This window comes from Mytilus galloprovincialis, chromosome 5 (genome assembly GCF_965363235.1).
Source record: "Mytilus galloprovincialis chromosome 5, xbMytGall1.hap1.1, whole genome shotgun sequence".
In the NCBI taxonomy this organism is placed as follows: domain Eukaryota; kingdom Metazoa; phylum Mollusca; class Bivalvia; order Mytilida; family Mytilidae; genus Mytilus; species Mytilus galloprovincialis.
The window spans coordinates 8,486,793-8,511,191 of record NC_134842.1 but is presented as its reverse complement, the minus strand read 5'-3'; the positions used below and the strand labels follow the sequence as shown (position 1 = coordinate 8,511,191).

At 31.4% G+C, this 24,399-nt stretch overlaps 1 protein-coding gene and 1 long non-coding RNA gene across 2 annotated transcripts in view; one reads left to right on the top strand and one right to left on the bottom strand.

Moving 5' to 3' along the window:
- Positions 1-2,124, top strand: part of LOC143075070 (hydroxylamine reductase-like) — a 29,281-nt gene extending 27,157 nt beyond the window's left edge. Inside the window, exon 9 of the mRNA XM_076250328.1 lies at positions 1,335-2,124. Coding sequence (XP_076106443.1) covers positions 1,335-1,835 — 501 coding nt within the window. The 3' untranslated portion in view covers positions 1,836-2,124. The remainder of the gene's footprint in view (positions 1-1,334) is intronic.
- A 17,234-nt stretch (positions 2,125-19,358) lies between these two features.
- LOC143074307 (uncharacterized) lies at positions 19,359-23,278 on the bottom strand. The gene is made up of 4 exons (XR_012977787.1): positions 23,186-23,278; positions 22,513-22,578; positions 21,588-21,667; positions 19,359-19,658 (listed from the first exon to the last, which is right to left on the bottom strand). It is a non-coding gene; the product is annotated as an uncharacterized LOC143074307 (long non-coding RNA).
- Positions 23,279-24,399: the final 1,121 nt, after the last annotated feature.

Here is a 24,399-nt window from a genome sequence, read left to right as displayed (position 1 = left end):
TTTTACCCCAATTTCACGGTCAACTGAACATAGAAAATGATAGTGCGAGTGGGGCATCTGTGTACTTGGGACACATTCTTGTTAAATCCTAAATTCACGTAATTGAACAGTAATCTCTAATACACATGACTATGTAAGGCTTTTGTTACTTACTTAGTATATAAATTCATTGAAGTCTTTAAACTCATTTACTAGTACCACTCTTTCTCTACATTTATCGAGGTTTTGGTATATCACGCTGAAATTTCTGTAGGATTTCTTTTTGAACAGACTTCGTCAAAACTGTCCGTCTACCACGATTTGCATCGATAAACATGATTTGTTATTTATAACTCAATCGAACGATGCTACACTAGTGATATAATGGGGGGAAAAGTACATGTAGTTTGTGTTATTCTGATTTTTATGCCCACCTACGATAGTAGAGGGGCATTATGTTTTCTGGTCTGTGCGTCCGTCCGTTCGTCCGTCCGTCCGTCCGTCCGTCTGTCGCGCTTCAGGTTAAAATTTTTGGTCAAGGTAGTTTTTGATGAAGCTGAAGTCCAATCAACTTGAAACTTAGTACACATGTTACTTATGATATGATCTTTCTAATTTTAAAGCCAAATTAAACTTTTGACACCAAATTTCACGGTCCACTGAATATGGAAAATGAAAGTGCGAGTTTCAGGTTAAAGTTTTTGGTCAAGGTAGTTTTTGATGAAGCTGAAGTCCAATCAACTTGAAACTTAGTACACATGTTCCCTATGATATGATCTTTCTAATTTTAATGCCTTATTATATTTTTTACCAATTTTCACGGTCCATTGAACTTGGAAAATGATAGTGCGAGTGGGGCATCCGTGTACTTTGGACACATTCTTGTTTATATATATCTCATTAATACAAGAATTTCACAAGAATTTCATAAATTGTTTTTTATTCTGCATGTGTAAATATAAAAGAAATTCAGGTTCTACAGTCGTCCTGTTGTACAAAGTCAGGAATGTGACAGTTCGTTTCCATTCGTTTGGTGTGTTTTAGCTTTTGATTTTGCCTTTTGATTAGGGACTTTCCATTTTAAACTCCCCTTCGAGTTCTGTATTTTTTATTCAATTTTTTCACATGCTAAGAATTAAAAAATATACTGTATATAAGTTGTGATAACTTGTGTCCGATTTGTTTGTTAATTCTCTCTCTCTCTCTCTCTCTCTCTCTCTCTTACAACTCACCCTAGTCTAATCTATAGTTAGAACGAAATGAACAACATATAAGAAGTAACAAGATCATATTATTATATGGTCACCTGTTAACTAATAGATGGTATGGACTTACTTTATCTGATAATATTTTAGGTTCTCCAAGCAGTAGCTGATGGGGATTTGACGAGAATATTTGTCATTGGTGGATGTGACGGTTCGGAGCACAAACGTAACTACTTCAAAACATTGGCACATTCATTACCGCCGCAAACTCTTATACTTACTATGGGTTGTGCCAAATATAGAATCAATGACAAAGACTATGGAACTCTGGGAAATACTGGAATCCCAAGACTTCTTGACCTTGGACAGTGTAATGATAGTTATGGTGCAATAATGGTAGCACAGGCACTGGCGTCGGCTCTCAATACTGACATTAACAGTTTACCTTTGTCTTTATCATTGTCATGGTTTGAACAGAAAGCAGTCGCAGTTCTTCTTAGTTTATTGAGTCTTGGCATCAAAAATATAAGATTAGGTCCAGTAATGCCGGCTTTTCTGACACCAACTGTCAGAAAAGCACTCCAGGATCAGTATGGAATAATGCCTGTCGATATAAGGCACCCACTAGAAGACATGGAAGATATGATGTAGTATTGGAACAAATAACAATATATATATAATTAAAAGACCAACATATATAATCCAATGTTACAGATCTGGCTACATGTGTAATCCAGTACTCATGCATTAAACTTCACCTTGAACTAAATCATGGACCATTTAGCCTGAAGTTTATACTCATACAATAGAAAACTATTTTGATATATATATATATATATATATATAGATGAATTATATATATATTTTGTAGCATAATAACATTTATAGATTTTGTAATGCAATGTCAGTAAAGAGTTTATATTAAACTTGTTTAAATCACTTTGAACTCCTATTACGCCATGATTGTACAACTCAAATTTTTTTTCAATGTTCCTTATAAGCAATACTGAAATATTTGTTAGGAATTTAATTTTTGAGTCTATTGATCAGCATTCAATTTGTGGATGTCAAGACTTGGTCTAATAACTCAACTTTGTGTGTACTTTGCACGTGTCTACTGAAGACCAAGGTGATTGTCTTTGCGCCTGTAAATCGCTTCACGAAAGCAGAAAAACTAACAAGAGAATACAAATCCGGGTTACATACTAAAAAAATCCAAGGGAAACACATCAACGATCAGAGGAAAAAACGACAATGCAACACACATATAAACGAACTATAAGACAACAAGTTCCATATTCCTGACAAAAATGACAACATTACATGACGGGAATAAAGTACAAATACACGCAAGAACACCAAAGAGGTGTTTTGTCGGTTGTTGTATGCTTCTTCCATTTCCTTTAAGCAATGGAATTTGTTGTCATTATTGAGTTATAACGAAAATCAGTAAACGACGTAGAATTGTAAAGACCAGAAAAATACAAAAAAGTAGATTTGTCCGGAAGACAACTGTTTCTTATGTTTTACTAATAGTTAGAAGTACCATATTTTTGTTAATTCAAATAAACGACTTGACCTGTACAATTTTCATGACATGTAATTTGTTATAGCTAATAACCGTAACTTGTGAAGAAATGACGAAAGACTGAGAAAGAGATTTGCAAATCAACATTATACGCTTACAATCCAAGACAGAGCACAGTATTCACAAGCATATTTCTAAACACGTTTGAGGATCATCTGGATTCTGGAATGACAAGGATGAGGAAGGAATAACATTTTTTTTTCATTTTTGTTGAATTTGCATTGGAGTTCGGTATTTTTGTAATACTTTGATATTTCACATACAAACGTTTATTAAATAAATGCAACAAATACGTCGGCATGTAAGGTATAGAAGATATTGAAAACACCAGAGTATGCAGTGAGAATGCAGTCATATGCAAGTTATGAAGAACCTGCAAACTTAGACTTTCGATAAGCTAGCTGTTGACTCATGTTTTTAATTTTTCAATACTTGTTGCGAAGTTAACTGCAAGTTACTGACAGTTTAACAAAATTATGAAGAAAAAAATTGTTATTGATCTGTTTATGTAGAATCAATCATCCCAGTGGTCAACACTTCTGTTGACGACATACATTATTGTTGATATGGTCATATTTATAAAGAATCAGTTTACAAAACTTTGAAATTCTCACGTTGTTATTTCCCAGGAATAGATTACTTAAGTTGTATTTGGCAAAAGCTGTTGGAATTTTTGGTTCTCTTCAATTAAGTATATAAAAAAGAAGATGTTATATGATTGCCAATGTTTGTTTTTTTTTTTTTTTTTTTTTAGCTTTTGTGATTCGAATGACGTGTTTTTTGTAGATGATGCGAGCGTCTGGCTGTTAATTGTTTCAGCCTAGTGTCGTGGATGCCTTTGTGTATAACCATTTTTACCTTTTATTGTTGGGTTCTTGTTTCTCAAACAATTATAATATTATTTTCTTTATCGCTAAAAGCAAACAGTATGGAAGTAATAGAATCGGTCACAATTTAAGGTTGAATGCCTTTAATTTCTATTTAACACACAGACATATTCACGTGAAAACGTAACACATACATATATACACATATATGTAAACATGACACACCAATTACATAATTCAACTATTTCAACACATTTTTGTTTACATATTTAATAATTTCAATTTCATATTTTGGTATCCAAAAAGTTATCCTTAATCATTGCTACCGTTAACTGCTTTCCTTCTAGCAATATGATTGAGGTTAAAACCAAAAAAAAAAAAAAATAACTGTCATTTGAATTGCTCTTTCGTTTAGAATTGTTGGCTTAATAAATATGTATACATACTTCACACATTAGCCATTAAACATAACAAAATTCTGAACTTTAATCAGGTAACTACCCTTTGGCTTGCAATTGGTAATAAATCATAATTTACACACTTTAAAATATGATCTTTTAATACAGATAAAGTTGTAATTGAGAAATTATTATACCCATGAAAGTGATGTACAGTAAGCGTTCTTCTTCAGTCCGTATGGAACTATTTCTTTTCATCTTTCATCGCTAACTACTGAACATTGAGGAGAAAAAAATAAATTTCGGTTAATAAACAGATAAACCACTAGAGGTCTCTTTACGTTTCCTCTTATACCACATTTCAAACAATGGCATCATCGAATTGTTAAATATGGTTACTGTTTAAGAATAGTGCAAGAGTAACGACCAAAAATCTGCCAAAAATTGCTGAACGTACTAAACAAATCACCCAAAAAAAATCCATAAAAGCATACAATAACATAAATACAGCAATATACAATAAAAGTTAAAACGTCCTTAAAATGTTAGAAATTAATATAAATTAAGAAATGTATATCCCTCATGCAAAGCTCTGATTCCTTTCACGGATTTGGCTATACTTTTGGACCTTTTGGATAATAGCTCTTCATCTTTTATATAAGCTTTGGATTTCAGATATTTTGGCCACGAGCATCACTGAAGAGACATGTGTTGTCGAAATGCGCATCTGGTGCTTGAAAATTGGTACCGTTATTGTTATTACTACCACTGGGTCGATACCTCTGCTGGTGGACTGTTAGTCCCCGAGGGTTTCACCAGCCCAGTAGCCAGTACTTCGGTACTGGCATGAAAATACGGATTTTTTTGTGTTATCAAAATTTGCTGTAACAAAATGTTAGAAATTATTATAAATTATTATAAATTAAGGAATGTATCTCCCTCATGCAAAGCTCTGATTCCTTACACGGATTTGGCTATACTTTTGGACCTTTTGGATTATAGCTCTTCATCTTTTATATAAGCTTTGGATTTCAAATATTTTGGCCACGAGCATAGCTGAAGAGACATGTATTGTCGAAATGCGCATCTGGTGCAGGAAAATTGGTACCGTTAATGTTATTACAGTGATTCATAAGAACAACGGATCAGCATGATGCGTTAAAAGCAGCTTTATTATTTCTCTGTACTGTTTTGTACGATCTGGTTCCTCTACAGACAAATGCTTTTGAAAAAATGCTTTTTGAAACATGTTGGTAGCTATATACAATGGTGAATCTATATTTTTATTACAACCGTTAGGTTTAGCATTAAACTTTAAAAGTACTCTAACAGTATCTGAATGTCCATTTTTGGAAGCTATAAATAACGGAGATTCGGAGTTTTCATTCCACAAATTTGGGTCTGCATTAAACTCTAAAAGTACATTTACAATATCTAAATGTCCATTTTTGGAAGCTATGAATAAAGGAGATTGAAAGAGATGATTACAAATGTCCGGGTCTGCATAATATGTTAAAAGAGCGTTAACAATGTCTACAAAGCCCCTTCTTGAAGCTGCAGATAACGGTGTTTCACAATACACATTGCATACATTTGGATCAGCATTATTTTGTAGAAATAATTTGACAATTTTCAATCGAGCCTGTTGATGGCGAATGAAGATATCCGCTTTTTTGCTGTCAGGATCTCCCATATGTTCAAAGATACTTTGATTTTGTGGATCCCACAAAGACGCTGCTTGTAATAAGGGAGATTCACAATATCTATCAATTATGTTTGGATCAGCCTTATATTTCAATAATAATTCAACAATGTCTATATGACCCTGTTTAGCAGCCATGTAAACAGGGGATTGGCCAACATCGTTGCCAAAATTAGGATTACAGTGATGATCCAGTAATAATTTCACAATATCAAAGTAACCATTTTGCGATGCAATGAAAATTGGGGACTCATAGGTTTTGTTGACGAAACTGTCAATGTTTCTAAGAATGCTACAATTTAAACCAAAAGGCTTAACTAAAAAAGAAGGGAGTTTCTTTTTTATATCATAGTAATCAAATATTATTGTTCTAGTAGGATCGGTAATACTTTGTTTTTTTTTTACTGATTTGGTGTTTGAAAAGATCTGGATCACTTCCATTTTCTAACAATAGTTTAACAACTGATTTGAAACCGTTTAAACATGCGACATATATTGGTGATTGAAAACTGTCAGTGAAAATATCAGTTTTACAATTAAAACTTAACAACACCTTCACAATATTCAAATGGTTGTAATAAAAGGCTGCATAAATCGGCGTTTTTTTTTATCTTTTGTCTGGACATTTGGATCAAATCCATGTTCCAATAATAATTGAACGATATCGATATTGCCAGACACTGTAGCCATGTAAAGGGGACCCATCGCGTTTTCAGTAGTTATGTTTATAACATCATTTTTAAAAAACAGTACTACTATTTCAGTTAAACCCCTTGCAGACGCAATGTGTAATGGAGATCTGTCTTTCTTATCGCAGATTTTGGCATTCGCATGATTTTGTAAAAGCAAATCAGCAATGTCCGTGTAGCCACATTCTGATGCCAAAAATAGTGGTGTTCTGCCTGCACCATCACAAACATTGACATTTAAACCTATTTTAATCAGCATTTCAGCAATGGGATAATAACCATTACGTGCAACTGAAAGTAAAGGTGACGATGCTTGGTCTGATAAAAACAATAGTTTATCTCTCAAATCCTGTCTGTTTTTAAAGTATTGTACAAACTTAGTTTGAAAATGTACATTTGTTAACTGTATGTTATTGAAAACATCATCGACACGTCCTTTAGATACATCTTGACACAGTCTATTAAAGTAGGATTCTTCAAGGGAAATAGAAACTTTTATTTTGCATGATCTTTGTTGAATAGCACTATTGTGCAAAATTGACTCAAATTGAAAATGATCTCGTATGACTTCAGGATGGCCGATTTCAAGACAAAGTTCAAAATAATTTTGTCCGAAAAATAGAACTAAAATATCAAAAATCTTATCATGAATTATGCTGTAAATATCGTCGGATATCTTTGTAAAACAGCTAATCTGATGTTGTAATGTCTGCTTTACAACAGTAAAATTGAGAGAAGATGCATAATCGAAATAGAGAACTATTGTTTCAAGAATTTGTTTGAGATCTGATTGTGAGTTGAGGATTGTGATTGGTATACAGTTATTGTAAACAACAAATAAAAATAAAGTAGCAATGTTTGCTTGATCAATATCATCGTTCAAACGAGAAAGTTCAGTATTTATAGCCTCAATTGGAGAAGAAAAAAATCTACAATAGACCCCTTCCTGTCTTTGGAATGAAATTCACACAAGAGGGGAAAAAAGTCATAACTCGTATATTGTTTCGACTTCTGCAATGCTAAAATGTTATCTTTATCGAAGAATACCCTGGTGATATCAAGTTTTTTTTTAGATAAACAACAATATTCTGATGTAGAGTCTACGCAGTTAGAAGATAAAATGTCAATATTGCGATTATGCGTTCTTTGAAAATATAGCTACGACATGTTGCTAAAACTTTGATGCGTTTATTTTTTGTAAGAATGTTAATCTCTCCTGTCAAATCACGCCATTCTACTACTTTTTGCTTATCCAAGGTATACTTTCCACAAATGTCATCAAACACGAATACTTGATTACAAAGTGGGTTATAATACTGTACTATATCGCTAGCTCTCTTAGCAGGTATCACTTCATACGCCATCGATTTGTTTAGATAAACAGCTACATGATGCGCTGATGTTGATTTCCCACAACCTGGAGGACCTATTATAGTTACCACTGCTTTTTCGTCAATAGCTTTGATAAGTGTTTGAATAGCTCTTGTTCTTACAACACGTTCATCTTTTTGTGACCATTCTTCCAACAGCGTTTCAGTGATGACTGAAAATATACATTTGAAAGAATTCACTTTGTCTATCCTTGATAACTTGTACCTTGTACATGTAAGTCTATTTGTTCTAGATTGAACCAATTTCTCCACTGAACAAAAACTACGTAAATTGGTATTAACTTCAGGTGTGTGTGTATGATTGTGTAAAGTTTTCGTCTTAAACAATTGACGTTAGTCAAGTTACTATAAATATCATCTTTGTCTTAAATTTACCGAGTTTTCTATGTAATTCATAAAATCACAACCGTGTGAAAATTAATAAGCGATGATCCTGCATAATACAATTAGTAAAGAGTCTCGTTTCTACGTCTATGACCGATGCAGTCAATGTGCAGTGAAAAGTGAACAGAAAATCAAGTCCTTTTAACCTTATGAAGACAAAAGGAAACAAAAACAAATCCAAATTTTGCAGACAAGAGAATGAATTAAGAAGTTGTTTTCAAATTTTGAAAATTACAGGAAGTTTTAGACGAGGTTTGTAAAGTTAAAAAATCCATCTGATTATTGACTACGACATTTTGTTATTATCAAGTAAGTGGTAAAACATCAAGTTGTACTCTAGATGATACAATTATATGGTAAGGATTTATTTACACCCATTTGATCATCAAGGTTCGAATAGACTTTAGAATATAGTTATTAAATAATGTTTCCAGAAAACATCGTCTTTTAGCAAATGATAATGTATAAATTTAAGACATTTGAGATGATGCTAAGATCTTAATGACCGTATAATAAAATTGAGACTGGAAATGGGGAATGTGCCAAAGAGACAACAACCCGACCATAGAAAAAAACAACAGCAGAAGGTCACCAACAGGTCTTCAATGTAGCGAGAAATTCCCGCACCCGGAGGCGTCCTTCAACTGGCCCCTAAACAAATATATACTAGTTCAGTGATAATGAACGCCATACTAATTTCCAAATTGTACACAAGAAACTAAAATTAAAATAATACAAGACTAACAAAGGCCAGTAGCCTATAACTCATTTACTGGTATATATAAATAACACACTATTAATTTGATTCCTTTGCAAGAATTTATAAAAATTCAAATAATAATTTAAAAAGGTATGAAGTATTTTTTCCTATATTTGCTACAATTATTATTTATAATGCGCGTTATATACATATGACCGTTTAGATAACTAAAAATAAATGTACCTTCTACACCTTTGGGAATTGTTGTTCCTCTGAGGTTTTTTAGTTCATTTAACAAATCTTTGTCTGTTGCATCAAATTCCTTTTTTTTCAAATCATCACATCGTTGTTGATACTTAGGACCCCCAAGTCTAATAATAGCCTAATGAAAAATGACATAAACGCAAGTAAGTAACATCCAAATCATATCTCCCTACTTACTGTCTCTTAGGAGTGTTGTCTCTACATACAAGCTAAACATGTAGATTCTGCCACTGCATCTTGTGTGATACGATATCTATCCACAGTTTATATACAGTTTTACAGATGTACAGTTTATATACAGCTGTACAGATGTACATTTGATATGCATCTTTAGAAGCTATTAAACCAAGAGTTCCAAATGGCGAAGTTAAAATCATCCCTTCGTAAATTTTACGTACACCATCCCGAGTTGGTTGACCGTTATGGAATAACCGTTTCACAAATGATATCGGATATGTTCCTTACGTCGTAACTACAATCCCCTTCCCTTTCATGAATGTGACCTACCGAATTAGACTATTTACCGGATTTGTTATCACATAAGCAACACGACGGGTGCCACATGAGGAGCAGGATTGCTTACCCTTACGGAGCACCTGAGATCACCCATAGTTTTTGTGGGGTTCGTGTTGCTTATTCTTCAGTTTTCTATGTTGTGTCATGTGTACTATTGTTTGTCTGTTTGTCTTTTTCATTTTTAGCCATGGCGTTGTCAGTTTATTTTTGATTTATGAGTTTGACTGTCCCTTTGGTATCTTTCGTCCTCCTTTAGAACTGTACATCAAGATTACTTGTACTTGTGTATGGTTGACGTTCTGAAATTGTTTATTATACCCACCTTATGTTATTGATTTTGTCTTCACATAGTGTCATAGCTCAAATTTATTGTTCATTGTAAATTCGCAAATTTGTCTTAATATGTCTTTTGCTTGAGTAAATCCTTTTTAATTTATATTTTATAGTGTGTCTTTCTATGTTGTGATCTTACACTATTGTTTCAGGTAAGAGTGAAAGTTGGTACCTATTGAAACGTGTAAACACGCTGCATTTGTTTGCACATTTCCTAATTAAAGAACCTGATGTTCAGTGGTTGACGTTTGTTGAATGATTGCTCAAAGTCTGAACTAACATTGTAAATGTTATAATAATTGATTATCAAGTGAACCTCACTACGAGTTACTTACCTGACTGATATCGTTCCAGTATTTATTAAACTCCTGGTGAGAGAGTATTCCTTTTTCACAATGTTCAACTTTATTTCTGTAAGTTTTGATTCGGGACAAATCTGCTGCTACACTCTTATCACTGCTTAATGGGAGACAATCTTCGATTTTAATATTGGCAAGATGTCTTAAAAGGCAAGTCATCAGTGTTATATCAAATTTCTCTGAATTAACTGGCTCTGTAAGAAATGTAGTGTAACTATTTGTTTTTATTTCGAAAAAAAAAAATCTTGCTGATATGAATATAATATGAATCGTCTAATAAAAGAGGTACGAAAGATACCAGAGGGACAGTCAATCTCATAAATCGAAAATAAACTGACAACACCATGGCTAAAAATGAAAAAGGACAAACAGACAAACAATAGTACACATGACACAACATAGAACACTAAAGAATAAACAACACGAACTCCAAATAAAGTGCCCTTATTAAGACTGAACATTTGATATAATGACAAGAAGAACGACTGCGTTCATTCATATCATGAAAAGTTGATTGTTTCCGCTACCAATGTCATTTGTTTACGATTTGTCAACTATTTTGATTAGTAAAATTGAGAAAATAGATAATTGCAATTTCAGACAAACAACTTCATACAAACGTTAATGATATACAGAAGAATCTGTTCTAGGCGAGTGACTTTAACCATGAAATTAATTTTCTAATGCACCTACCTAACACACGGCTTAATTATATATCATTTGAAAGCTACAAATCTGTACTATCTGTTTTGTCCGGTCGTAAAAAAATCGTACGGTGCAATTTCCGTCAAATCAAGATCAAAGGCCAAGGAGGAATAAGGGCATATTGTCTAAGATTTCAGCTTGATTGCATAATATGACTTTTATATACTTAATTCACATATGCAAACAATTTAAACTTTTAGCAGAGAAATTAACAGTCATTAATCAAATGCATTTTTATATATTTAAAGCGTGTTTTTGATAGACAGCACATGTTTCCTGAAATTCGAGTAAAAGTCAATAAAATGTGCAAAAACACAATTTTTTCTTTCTGATGCAACTGCTAATCACTTTAAACTAAGTAAAACCCTGTAATGACTATCAAAGAAGTTTTTGACATCATAAATTTCCTAAAAGTATGCTTACTTCTAATCAAACAGCAAATCAAAACAACTCATACAGTTGCCCTAAATACCGCCATCTGCGAAAAACAGCTTTTAAGCATTTCTTGCAATTTAAACATTGTATGTGGTCAAAATAAGATTTAATAAACAAATTCTTAAGAATCTGAAAAATTGAAAGTAAAAAGATATGTGCGCGAATCATACTATTGCTTGAAATAAAGGGGGCGAAACTAAGAGATTGCAATCTGCATTGAAACTACCCGACTGAAATGAACATCTTTCGACTTTTCTAATTGTTTGATTGTAGCTTCATTATAAATATTGATGTAGTGAAACCCCCTTTTATTTATTTAATGTGAACCATAAAAAAAGAAATTGACAATCTAGACAAAAAAAAATAGAAAATTAATTGATAAAAATTGAAATTTCAAAGAATTAAAAAACCAGGAAACAAATTATAAAACTTTACTCCTTGATTGATTAAATTGCGTTGTTCATTGTTTAAATGCATTAATTCATCAAATAAGAATAATTTTGAAGAAAAAAAAAATCCATTAATACGCAACGATTGTAGTTACAACTAGACTTCTTGAATAGCTTGAATGACTAGATCATTTTTCATACGAGGATGAATTCATGCAAGTGTTTCTGATGACGACTGGAAAGAAGCACCATTATCTTGAAACTTCACTTTCAACTATATAGATGATGTCATCTCACTGAATAGTGCCAAATTTGTGACAATGTTGGACAATAGAGATGATCATAAATCAACCAATAAAAACACTCCTTACTACCAAATTATAAATTAGTCTATGTAGCAACAGTATAGCAAGGCCTGCATATCTCAACTACTAAAGGAGGAGACCGATTTCATTGAGCCTCAACTCCTCTGAGACAATAACAAGTCGGAAATATTTATGATATGTCGTATAAATGTAGGGTTTTGTATTTCCTTAATTTGTCTTTGCATGCTTAGTCGACGTACTGCCCCCGAAATTAAATGAAACTATTTATCTAAACACTTGCCCAATTGTAACGCGATTTCGCGGCATCTTCTTGTGGAGTATATTTCTCCAAGTTGATACAATTTTCCAGAGCTTGCATGTATGTTCACGATTTATTTTCGTGATAGTGCGTAACTGCTCACAATGAAGATGGTAAATAAAGGCAACTATAGTATACCGCTATTCAATAGTCATCAATCGATTTACTAGAAACTGAAACAAATCCGGGTCACAAACCAAAACCGAGGAAAACGCATCAACTATATATATACAAGAGGAACACAACGATATAACAGAAACACTGAACTGCTACAAAAACAAACGCCAACATACAAAGAAACCGATTATTCGATACCAACTGCCATATGCCTGACTTTGTACAGGACATTTGAAGAAAAGTGGTGGTTTGAACATGGTTTTTGAGTTGGAATCATCCCTTTGAAAATTTTATGGACGCCACTACGAGTTGGTTGACAATTATAAAATATTTGTTTCGCCAGATGACGACTGATAAGTTCCAATCGACATTACCAAAATACCGTCATATCTGCCTTGAATGACACCTACCCACTAAGGCTTGGCACCGAGTTAGGAATTAAATGAGCCACAAGACGGGTGTCACATGTGGAACATGATCTGCTTACCCTTTGGGAGTCCCTGAATTCACCCCAAATATTTTTGAGGGTTTTCTGTTACTTAATCTGTAGTTTTATATGTTGTGTTTTGTATACTGTTGCTTTGTCGTGTTCGTTTTTTTGGCCGTTTTGTCAGTTCGTTTTCAATTATGAGTTTGATGTCCCTCTGATATATTTCGTCACTATTCAAGTAGTCAAAGGTTTTAAAATTGTAGATCATTGTAGCTAAATGTATCATAATAACGATTTTGTTCTATATATACATCACCGTGAGCAAATTAAGTTATTTTCGAGGATATTTGTCTTATTGCGTTATTCTTATTCACTTTACTTTGAGGCGATTTTTTTGCCGATTTTCATTACTGCAAGTTAATGTCTTTAAAGTAAATTAATACCAAAAGGACAATCAACATCTTAAATCATGAATCAGATAAACTTAATTAAAACCATGAACAAAATAAAATTAAAGTCTAAGAGACGAACAACAGATCACAAAATACAGCACACCATGAAAACGATCACTGCCTAAAACAGCAAATGATCTTATGAGGTCAGGAAGTGTATTCAAGTTTTTCATTTTTTTATTTCACAACTGCTTATAGTGTTTTACATACACAATGACCTGCATTTGTATTTTAAAAGTATATGTTGAAAATACTCAAAGCATCTTTTATTCAAATAATTAAAGCGATTAAACTTCTAAAAACACTTAATATTACTAACACGATTTTAGACTAAATAAGAAGCAGCAGCATTATATTTTGTTCGTTTACATCCCGCTTTAGACAACCAAGTGTTTCTAAGCAAGGTTACTTTTTTCAATGTTACCTACGATTTAGTCGCAAAGTCATGTTTGCATTTAAACATGATTACAAAAAGTTAATACGTTTGACTTCGTAAAAACACATTTTTACCTCAATTAGCTCGTATATATTCTTTTCGATCTATAAATACCCCTATTTTTATTATGGAAAATCATTCTCCTCCCTGATATTGACAATAAGCGATGTGCTATCTGAACATAGAATAACAAAAAGATCGCTATTTGCAGATGGCCGATTTTTGGGCAACTGCAAACACTTCAATAGAAGGCTGTTCTATGAACAATAATTAATAATTGCATCTTAAAATTCAAAACAAATATTCCCTGACCTAAGACATATACATTTAACTATTTTTTTAGCATACAAATATCGATTCCCTAAGATATATTTTGCTTTTGGAACAACTTTTCATTTTTTTTAAGATTTGCGATAAATTTCAATTTTTGGGAAATATTGCACATCTAACCTCTATTTTTTTGTTTGATTTGGAAATAATGTATCATGTTCCATACAATTCATATGATCTTTTGAAAAATTTTATGGTACAAGAATTAGAAAATGGCTTTTTGTTTAGTAATCGCAAAAATTGGAACGTTTATTCATGACCTTTGACCTTGATTTAACAGAAAATGCACGTAACGATTTTTTTACGACCGGGCAAAACAGAAAGTACAGATTATTAGCTTTCGAATGATATATAATACAGCCGTGTGTTAGGTGGGTGCATTAAAGTCGTTAACTAAGCGTCTTTTTGAAATAAGTCACTCGCCTATCACTGATGAGTCTTATGTAGACGAAACGCGCGTCTGGCGTACTAAATTATAATCCTGGTACCTTTGATAACTATGTGCACTTAAATCTTATTTTTGAATTCCGATGGTATCACCAGCCCAGTAGTCAACATTTATGTGGTGACTTGAGTTATCATTGATATCTTCATAATTATAAATTAACTGTTAACGAAACTTTGAAGTTTTGAAATTCTAAGGCTTTTCTACCTCAGGAATAGATTACCTTAGCTGTATTTGGCAAAACTTTTAGAAATTTTTGGTTCCAATGCTCTTCAACTTCGTACTTTATTTGGATTTTTTTAATATATCTTGATTCGAGCATCACTGATGAGTCTTTTGTAGACGAAACGCGCGTCTGGCGTAAATATAAAATTGCAATCCTTGTATCTATGATGAATTAATATGTCATCCGTCTAAGTTTGTTGATAATAGTGGTTGTCAATAATAATGCGCGATTATGCATGGTTATTTGTAGACTTGCCATTTCCTTGACTTGGTACAGGGGATTTTAAGATAAAAATGGTGGGTTGAACTTGCTTTTGTGGCATGCCAAACCTTCAACAAATATATATAGATAACATTTGTCATACGGATTAGTTTCGTATATATGACAACATGCATGATGTAAAAAAAAATATATCCATGATACGATTCACATTTCAGTGATACTACCAAAGATTTGATCCGGAAAGTATCAAAAAAAGTTACCGTATTCAGTTTCAAGGGACATTGTATTCACTTGAACCTGCAGCTGATGTTTTAGCTAATTTAAGTGATGTACCTGAAGTAAAATGCGATATAAACTAAACTCTTTAAAGCAGCGTTCGTTATAAGGACATTGCTAAGGAGACGGTATATAAATGAATTGATCGAAAAAACAGTAAAGAAATGTCATTTGACCTAAACGCGTCTAATTCCTTATACAAGTATAGGAACACTCGAAGGTAGGACCGTAGAAAAAAAGTAAAATGACAACAACAACAACAAAACTAACTCAACACCAAAATCTCAAACATATCAAACAAATCAAAAAGCTGATGTTACAAGCCCGACTGATTTGAGGTATAGGAGAAGGACCAGCGAGGCGGCTGATAATTCACAAGCATTTTAAATTATGATGGAGATTGTGTTAATCACCCTTTCACGTTGAGAGAGACATTTGGTTCAACCAAAGGTTAGTAAAACAAAGCCATATACTCAATATCTGCTCTTTCTACAGAAGTTTTAACCCAAGGATTTGTAAGGAAGATTATCTGATGCATCTATATGGTGTCTTCCTCGAATGCCAACATTTTATATGTTATATCAAAGGATGTTGTCATTCAAGGAATAAACCATCTATATATATGTTGAGCCGATATTGTGAGATTATAGACTAAAATTATTATGCAATACCCAAGCAGCTTATTATTATATTATACGTTGTGGATCATTGTATATATTTGTAGCCTATTAAGATGTATTATTCAGCTGGTGAATATTAAAAGCAAAAGCTAAATATGTTTGTTTTTATACTTAATTGAATGTGATTATTACATTGTTTTCAGTATCATACATTTTATTTAGAACCGGTATTTTAATAGCAAAATTCGAAGAACAAACATTTAGGATTCAGGAACTGTTTTCTGTAATTAACAATTTTTTTAACAATTGTTAAATAGTGTAACAAAGGCAATGTAAAACATGGAACTAAAAATTGATGTTCTTTCCTGTTACTTAAGTGAATCAATTTAAAAAAAGTTTCTAATGGGAATTAGGAATAAGTTAAAGAGACTAGTTGTGATTTACAAGTATATCTTACAATATTTTATCAAATGAAAATTATTTGTTTTAGACTTTACAATACAAAAGGTTAAAAAATATACTAAAATATAGTCCGATATGTCGGTTACACGGAAATAATCTTGAGTAATAGGACATAGTTGGTAACAGGAATGAATGCATTAGTTTTCAAACACCAGTACTATATTATCTAGAAGTAGGACACACTTCCTAAAGTAAGATAGTCTGTCTCTTTTCCGATTAGGCCGATGCCTTAAGAAAATTTATTGCTATAGCAAGCTATACCAAACTTTCCAAAAATGGTAGGTATATATTAAAATTTGTCTATTTATATAAACCTTGAATACAAAAATTATCAAGATACTCAAATAGATCGTCGAATTGTTTTGAAAAAAAGTATAAAAATTGGAAATGATTGAAGAATATATGTTTTTGCTGTTTTCCAACTTCACCCTTCTTGACAATTCATCGCACTCTCTTGCTCAACACTAAGCATACACTCTTTCTATATTTAACTATTTTTGATTACAATGCGTACATAGTTATAATGTATCCGATAGATGAGTATTTTCAGTATTTGTCATGTTTTGAGGGATTGTAGAAACCTTTTTTATTTTAATTCTGACAATCAATTTCATACAACAAACCAATCAACGATGATGCTGTAGAACTAAATAGTATATTCGGAATCAAAGTTTTATTAATACCTTTTTAACGTTCATATAAATGTTAAAAATATATGAAAATCATATACTGACATGTTTAGTTCTCCCAGTTTGTTAATAAGCTGTAACATAATTAATGACTAAAATTTTCCATACAATCAAAGTCTCTTTGGGGATTTTTTCCACATGTTTCTTAATTTACAGCCATGTTTTCATGGAAAGTTCAGTTGGAAACGTGACTAATATTTTAATGATAAATAACCATTTGACTATATCAAACTGATATCTGGTGCTGACAATTTTACATAATCTCTCGGAGTCACAAATGCCAGTGATCTTTAATTGAACAGTAGATGTTATAATCATAGAATCCGATGGACACGTGTATACAATCTTTAACAATAGATGTTATAATCATAGAATCAGATGGACACGTTATAGACACGTGTATACAATCTTCATAAGGAAAGTCGCTTTAAACTGATAGTTAATATCAATAGGCAAGTCTACTATGAAAGCTTTTAAAGTGTGTTGAGACTGCTATCATCATGTGTCTTTTAGTTTAGTACGGAGAATTTTTATGCTTTGTGCAATGACACTTGTCTAATAAGCAACAAAATGGTTCATAAATTTGAATACAACTTGGTTGTACTATCGAAACTGAAATCATGGGAAGATAGTTTAGTTGCATCGTATCTTGTATTTGTTGGTAAATAATTATTGATGTTTTATGCAACAAAACATACAATATATATATTTAAGTTACAATTAACTGTCACTCCATAGTTTTCATTAATTCTTACTATAATATATATACGACATACGCAAACTTAAAATCATTAAGAGTCATTCTCTGTAAAAACCAAAGAAATTCATGGGACTGTTCACACCAATGTCACAGATTTTCAATATCTTTTCAATATTAAGCCCATATGATGCCCTGATAACAAAAATAACTTTCATTTTTGTTTTTGGGGTTTCTGTTGCCATGGTTACAGGTCCCATATATATAAGCCCAGTAACAGAGTAGCAAAATCTCAAAATGCATCATTTTTCAACTTTCATTATTTTTAACAAATACACTTTTTTAGCCTAAATCATAGGTATACTGAACAAATAAAGGTCTGGAATAACACATTAAAGTAAACAGACATTGTCTTGAACCTATTCAAAACATTAAAACTTGTATCTGAAAATTGCCGATTTTGCATTTTTTCAAACTGCTGAAAAAGGCATTTTTTAGTAAATTTCAAAATGATTTTATTTTTTTTTCCCAACGTCACATTTTATTGTTATGCCTCCAAAATAATCTTCATATATCACTCTTTTACCAAGAAAAAAAATGGGTGTGTGTTTTTTGTTGTTAAAAAAAAAAAATTGTTCAAAATTTTCTGAAATTTGGCAAAACTTGAAATTGCATTGTGCAGATTAAAGGAAAGTAAGTGGTTATATTCGTCAATTTCAAAGTTTTTCTTATTAAACTCTGTAAAACCATACTGATTAGGAATTGTTTTGATACACAACTAATATTATTCAAAATAAATATCAATAACAGTTGCTATGGAAACACATTACAAAGAACATTGCAGTTGGCTTCAGACCACAATTAATTCCCCTTTTCCATGGCCTTTGAATATAGTTCCCAATTATCATAAGGGGTATTTCTTCCTAAGTATTATGGCTACTGTTTTCTTTGAAATGTTTACTATCTAATTAGTCCTATCAGTTGCATATATATATTGAAATAAGTAAAACATCTGAACAAAAATATTGTTTAAAGCGAAAGTAGTGATTTGGTCAAAATGAAAGTAAGGTAAAATTCAGAATGGAAAATCCCTTATCAAATGGCAAAATCAAAAGCTAAAACTCGTCAAAGGAATGAATAACAGCTGTCATATCCTGAGTTGGTACAGATATTTTCTAATGTAGAAATGGAGGATTAAACCTGGTTTTATAGCTAGCTAAACCACTCACTTGTATGACAGTTGGATACATTTCTAGAGGTTACAGGTAAAACATGCAACTTGAGGTGCGACTATGACAAAATGATTGGCATTAACAAAAGAGATTAACAGAAAACTTTGCAATCAGTTTTATTTTGCAGCTAGATGTCACATAAGATTTATTCTCAGTTATGTCTGGAATCATTTGAGAAACTCAATTATACAACATGGTCTGTGTCTAGACTGAAAGTATATGTTGGTTGTGGCGCTAAGATTCAGCCTTTTCCAATGAATCAACAAAAGAACTAAATGAAACTTTTGGTAATACTTGAGGTTTCTGTTCCTGGTTATTAGAACTCAATTACATTGTTAGTAAATGAAGGACATCTTCTATATTTTGTGGAAAAACAGTTGTAATAATTTTCTTCATTCTTTCAAGTAATCTATTACAACTTTTAGAATACATATTCTAGGAACTCCTTTCTTCTTCTGAAAAACACCTCATCCTAACTGCTTGTAAAAATTCATTAACATGGTGAAATTCATGATCTGGAAACTGCTGGATTATTTCTAAAAAAAGAAAGTATTTTATTTTACAAACTTAATCAAATATGAGGTATAAAGCAATTTTTACTAGTTTAGATAATTTTTTCATAATGATTGATGCTTACACAAAATTCAAAAGATAGTTTTGTTTTTCTCATGGTTAACTTTTGAGTGCATTATTTATGCACTTTTTATACATCATTTACAGGACTATTATGGCATACCGTTGTCCGTTTGTCTATCGGTCATCAACATGTCGGACATGAACTCAATAAACTGCTGCGCCATGAGTGCATGATACACCCTTCGTCTTGTGTGTAGGTTTTATGCCATAATCATCAATATTTTCTGAGATACAGCTCGACATGTGGAAAAAAAACTTGCATACCAAAAAACTCAATAACTCTAAATATAAACATTTTGAATCATCCAAAAGTTTTTCTCAAGTTACAGTGCGACATGTTTCCGCCAGACAGACAGACGGATGACATTTGTATACCATAATACGTCCTGGGCATATAAAAATGTTTTGACCAATTTGCATAGATAGAACCAAGCTTGATACAGCTCTGAATTTGGATTGTGATTAAACATTTGACAATTAAGCTAGTATGGTTCAATATCCAAACTCTAAATAGATTCAGAATGTCAAAGAACACCAAGATTTCAATTTTTGTTGAAATCAAACAAAGTTAAATTTGGGAACTTGATGTGGACCAGCTTGAAAACTGGGCCCATAATCAAAAATCTAAACACATGTTATCAAAAATCTAAACACATGTTATCAATAATCTAAACACATGTTAAGATTCAGCATAACTAAGAACCCCAAGAATTCAATATTTGTTAAAATCAAACTAAGTTTGATTTTGTTCCCGACTTAGTTTGATTTTGGACCCTTTGGAACTTAATGTAGACCAATTTGAAAATGGGACCCAAAATCTAAAATCTAAATACACAGTTTGATTGAGCATATCAAAGAACCCCAGGAATTCAATTGTTTGATGAAATCAAACAAAGTTTAGTTTGGGAACCTTTAGACCTCAATATGGACAAATTTGATAACAGGGCCCAAAAATCACAATACATGGTTAGATTAAGCATGTTAAATGGTTAAAGAACCCTTTACATTATTAGTTTGTGAAAATCAAACTAAGTTTAATTTTGGACCCTTTGGACCTTAATGTAGACCTATTTGAAAACGGGACCCAAAATTAAAAATCGAAATACACAGTTAAATTGGGCTTATCAATGAACCTCAAGAATTAAATTTTTGATAAAATGAAACTAAGTTTAATTTTGGACCCTTGGGACCTTATTAATGTAGATCAATTTGAAAACGGGACCCATAATTAAAAATCTAAATAGACAGTTAGATTTGACATATCAAAGAACCCCAATAATTCAATTTTTGATAAAATCAAACAAGTTAAAACAAGTTAAAAGTTTAATTTTGGACCCTCAATGGACCAATTTAAAAAAGTACCCAAAATCCTAAACTTAATACATGTTTAGATTCAGCACATTAAAGAAGCCCCAAAATTCAAGAATAAAACTGCATTGAAATTGTTCAAGAAATACGCAATTTATAAAAAGTAATAGAAAAGTATTGTTTCTGAGTCATGTTTCTCCCTATTGCATAGATATTTCTGATTAAAAGAAAAATTTGGCTCTAATTTTGGCCTATTGATGTTATAATCACTTGTAACCATTAAAATTGGTATTAAGTATAGCATGTATAGATTCCCAAATGATGTTGACTGGATCAGGACAAAAAATTTTTTATTAGATTAATGAACCCCCCCCCCTCTTTGCCAAAAAAGGGAGATCCTATATATAGCTAGTTTGTCTGGGTTGAGTAAAACGTTTAAACACAATTTTAAAATATTGATTGAGAAACTGTTGTTGATTTACAAGGCAAAACACTTTTTAATCTGTCTATCTAAATAATACCTGTGATAAAAATTCCATGGTGCTACTCATAGAAGTGATGCTGTTTCATTCACTTAAATTCTTGCCTGTGTTACATCACTCTGAAAAATAAAAGGTTTCTGATGAATTCATGTTAAATTGCTATTTCCCCTGGTTAATTCTGAGGAATATGTCAAATAAATCTGGTTTTGTAAAGTTAAAAAAAAAAAAAGAGGAACATTTGTAACTACAATATAACTCAGTTAGTGGCACATAAAATATTGACTCTGAGTGATCATGGCTGACCTATACTGTTTACTTCTATGTTCTTTGATCTCTAGTAGCGATTTTATTCATTGGCAATAATACAGCAAAAAAATATTTCATAGTTTCAAAGTTATAGTTTCTAGGGGTTCAATTCTATGCAATAACTTTATGATTATTTTTGATATAACATTTGCTTTCTGTACACCTTTTCATTAACAGTTTGCATTGATAAAATTTCTTTAAATGAATAAAATTGAGAATGGAATATTTATTACAATGATTACACAACCTTAGGAATAATAAATGTCAGCACTTCTGATTGTGACAAATTTTACCTTTCAACTGATGAGTTATGGAACTTTGTTAATTGGAAAATATCCCTTATGTTAGATGTCTTGGTACTTGTGTTTTATATTTGTATATTCGCTGTCTTATATTGTGTATATACTCTGTATGTACTGTATATTTATGAATTTCAAGTAGTGAGACTATAATAAAATATTGAATCTGAATCTGTCTTGATGTAAGATAGCATTGCTCAGCAATTGCATAAAATACAAAGTTAATTATAGTTCATAGTATAAATAGAATTTTCTTAAATTGATTGTTTTGGGGAAATACAGGGATAAATTATTTGCCAAAAAATTTTGGAAGAATAAAAAAATTACTAAAGTGGGTTGATGGTGGTCTGATACCATACATCTTCTGTTGTTTCCATCTTTTCTGGATATGTTGGCAGATTCCCTTCTCTTCTTGTTGATTTAACCTTTAAAATAAATTTTAATTAATACTAACAGGATCTAAATACTAACAGCATCTATAATAAGCTCAAATATTTGCTTGTAATAAAAATTAAATAGCAAGATATAAATTTAAACAGCAATTAATTCCCTTCATATTCAATTACTGTATCTTACTAAATATATAAGGCATTAGCAGTTTAAAAAACTATTTTCTATAGGGGAAGTAAATTTATATTTTTGATTATGTAAGAATAATAATTATTTACACAACAATTAAATTGATTCAGCTTATTTATATAGAGAATAAAAATAAGAATCAGCAACATAAACAGCAAATAAGTTTTGTAATTTTTGTTTAAATGCTTATTTTTTCATAGACAAATAAACATTATTATGATACAGTTATAGTATCATTTGTTAAATAAATTAGGTGCAATTTGTGAAAAGGATAAGACTCTCCAATATATTTTTTTCTAGCCTTCCTGACTCAGGGAATGTAGCAATTAGTCTCTATTCTTGTATGTGAAGACTTTGTATGACATACATGTATATCATAATAGTATTACTAAACACATGCTGAACCTTTTGTGAAGATACAAGGATTACTTTTAAACAATATATTGTTATTACCTCATTTCCCCTTCAAGTACTGCATGATTGACATCTATTCTTATTTTCTTCAGAAACAAAGTACAATATGCTGAAAAAAATTATAGCAATTATTTATAAAACTACAGTAAAACATTGAAACAACTCAGTTCTGTGTTAATCTTTACATGCATTGCTGTTCAAGATTTATTAATATTGCATACCAATTATACTAAACCGTTCACAGATGTTCAACAGAGTACTCATCTATTTTCTATCATTATACAATTTTTTCTAGAATATTTTTTTTTCAATATAACTTTTTTTGGGAAGCTTGTTATTTACAGCTTCAAAACATTGTTAAAAGATACTCCTTATTTAGGATGTTTTAAAAACCCTATCAAATCTCAGGGTGGGGGAGGAGGGATATTGAATACACATCTAATCTTGGGTCAGGGGTGGGAAGGGGGGTATTGAATGCAAATCAAATATTTATATTCACAACCATGGTGTTATGTAAATAGGAGTTTTAAAGTTTTGACAATTTTACAGCTAAAGTACTGTTTTGAAATAAATATCAAATAATTCATAAATTGTAAAAATGATAGATTAAAACCATGCACTCACCATTCAGGGGTTTAATAGGGTTTACCAAACAAAGAATAATTAATATAATTCCCCAATTATTGAATTACAAAATAATTATGAACATTATGATTGGAGATAAGTAAGCACCAACATTAAAATAGAGAATAATGGGATGCAAAATTAAGAAGAATATTAAACTGTGGAAAACAAAATAATAAGGTAATACAATATAGATTATAAATCACAAAATGGAGGACAAACATTAAAAAGAAATCAAATTATTACAGAAATTTAAATTTTAATTATAAAATCATTTTCCTTAGAATTGTACAGAATAATTATTTGTTTTAAAAATATAGAAAATGTGTACAAAGTAAATAATACATAAATATTATATGACCCCAATTCTTACACTCATGAAAGGAGGTAAATTAAATATCTGTTTTGAAACTTATTTAATACATAGAAAGTGCTCCTTTTTCCATTAAAAGACATGTTTGCATTGTCTTAGTAATTGAGAATGTTTTAATAAATAATCAATGATGAATGATAATAATGAAAATTTAAATATTACATAAAATAATCAAAACTATAAAAGGGGAAAAAGGGGGAGGTCATGTCAAGTTCTTTTTATTTCCATTACTCACATTCTGTCTAGTTAATAAGAT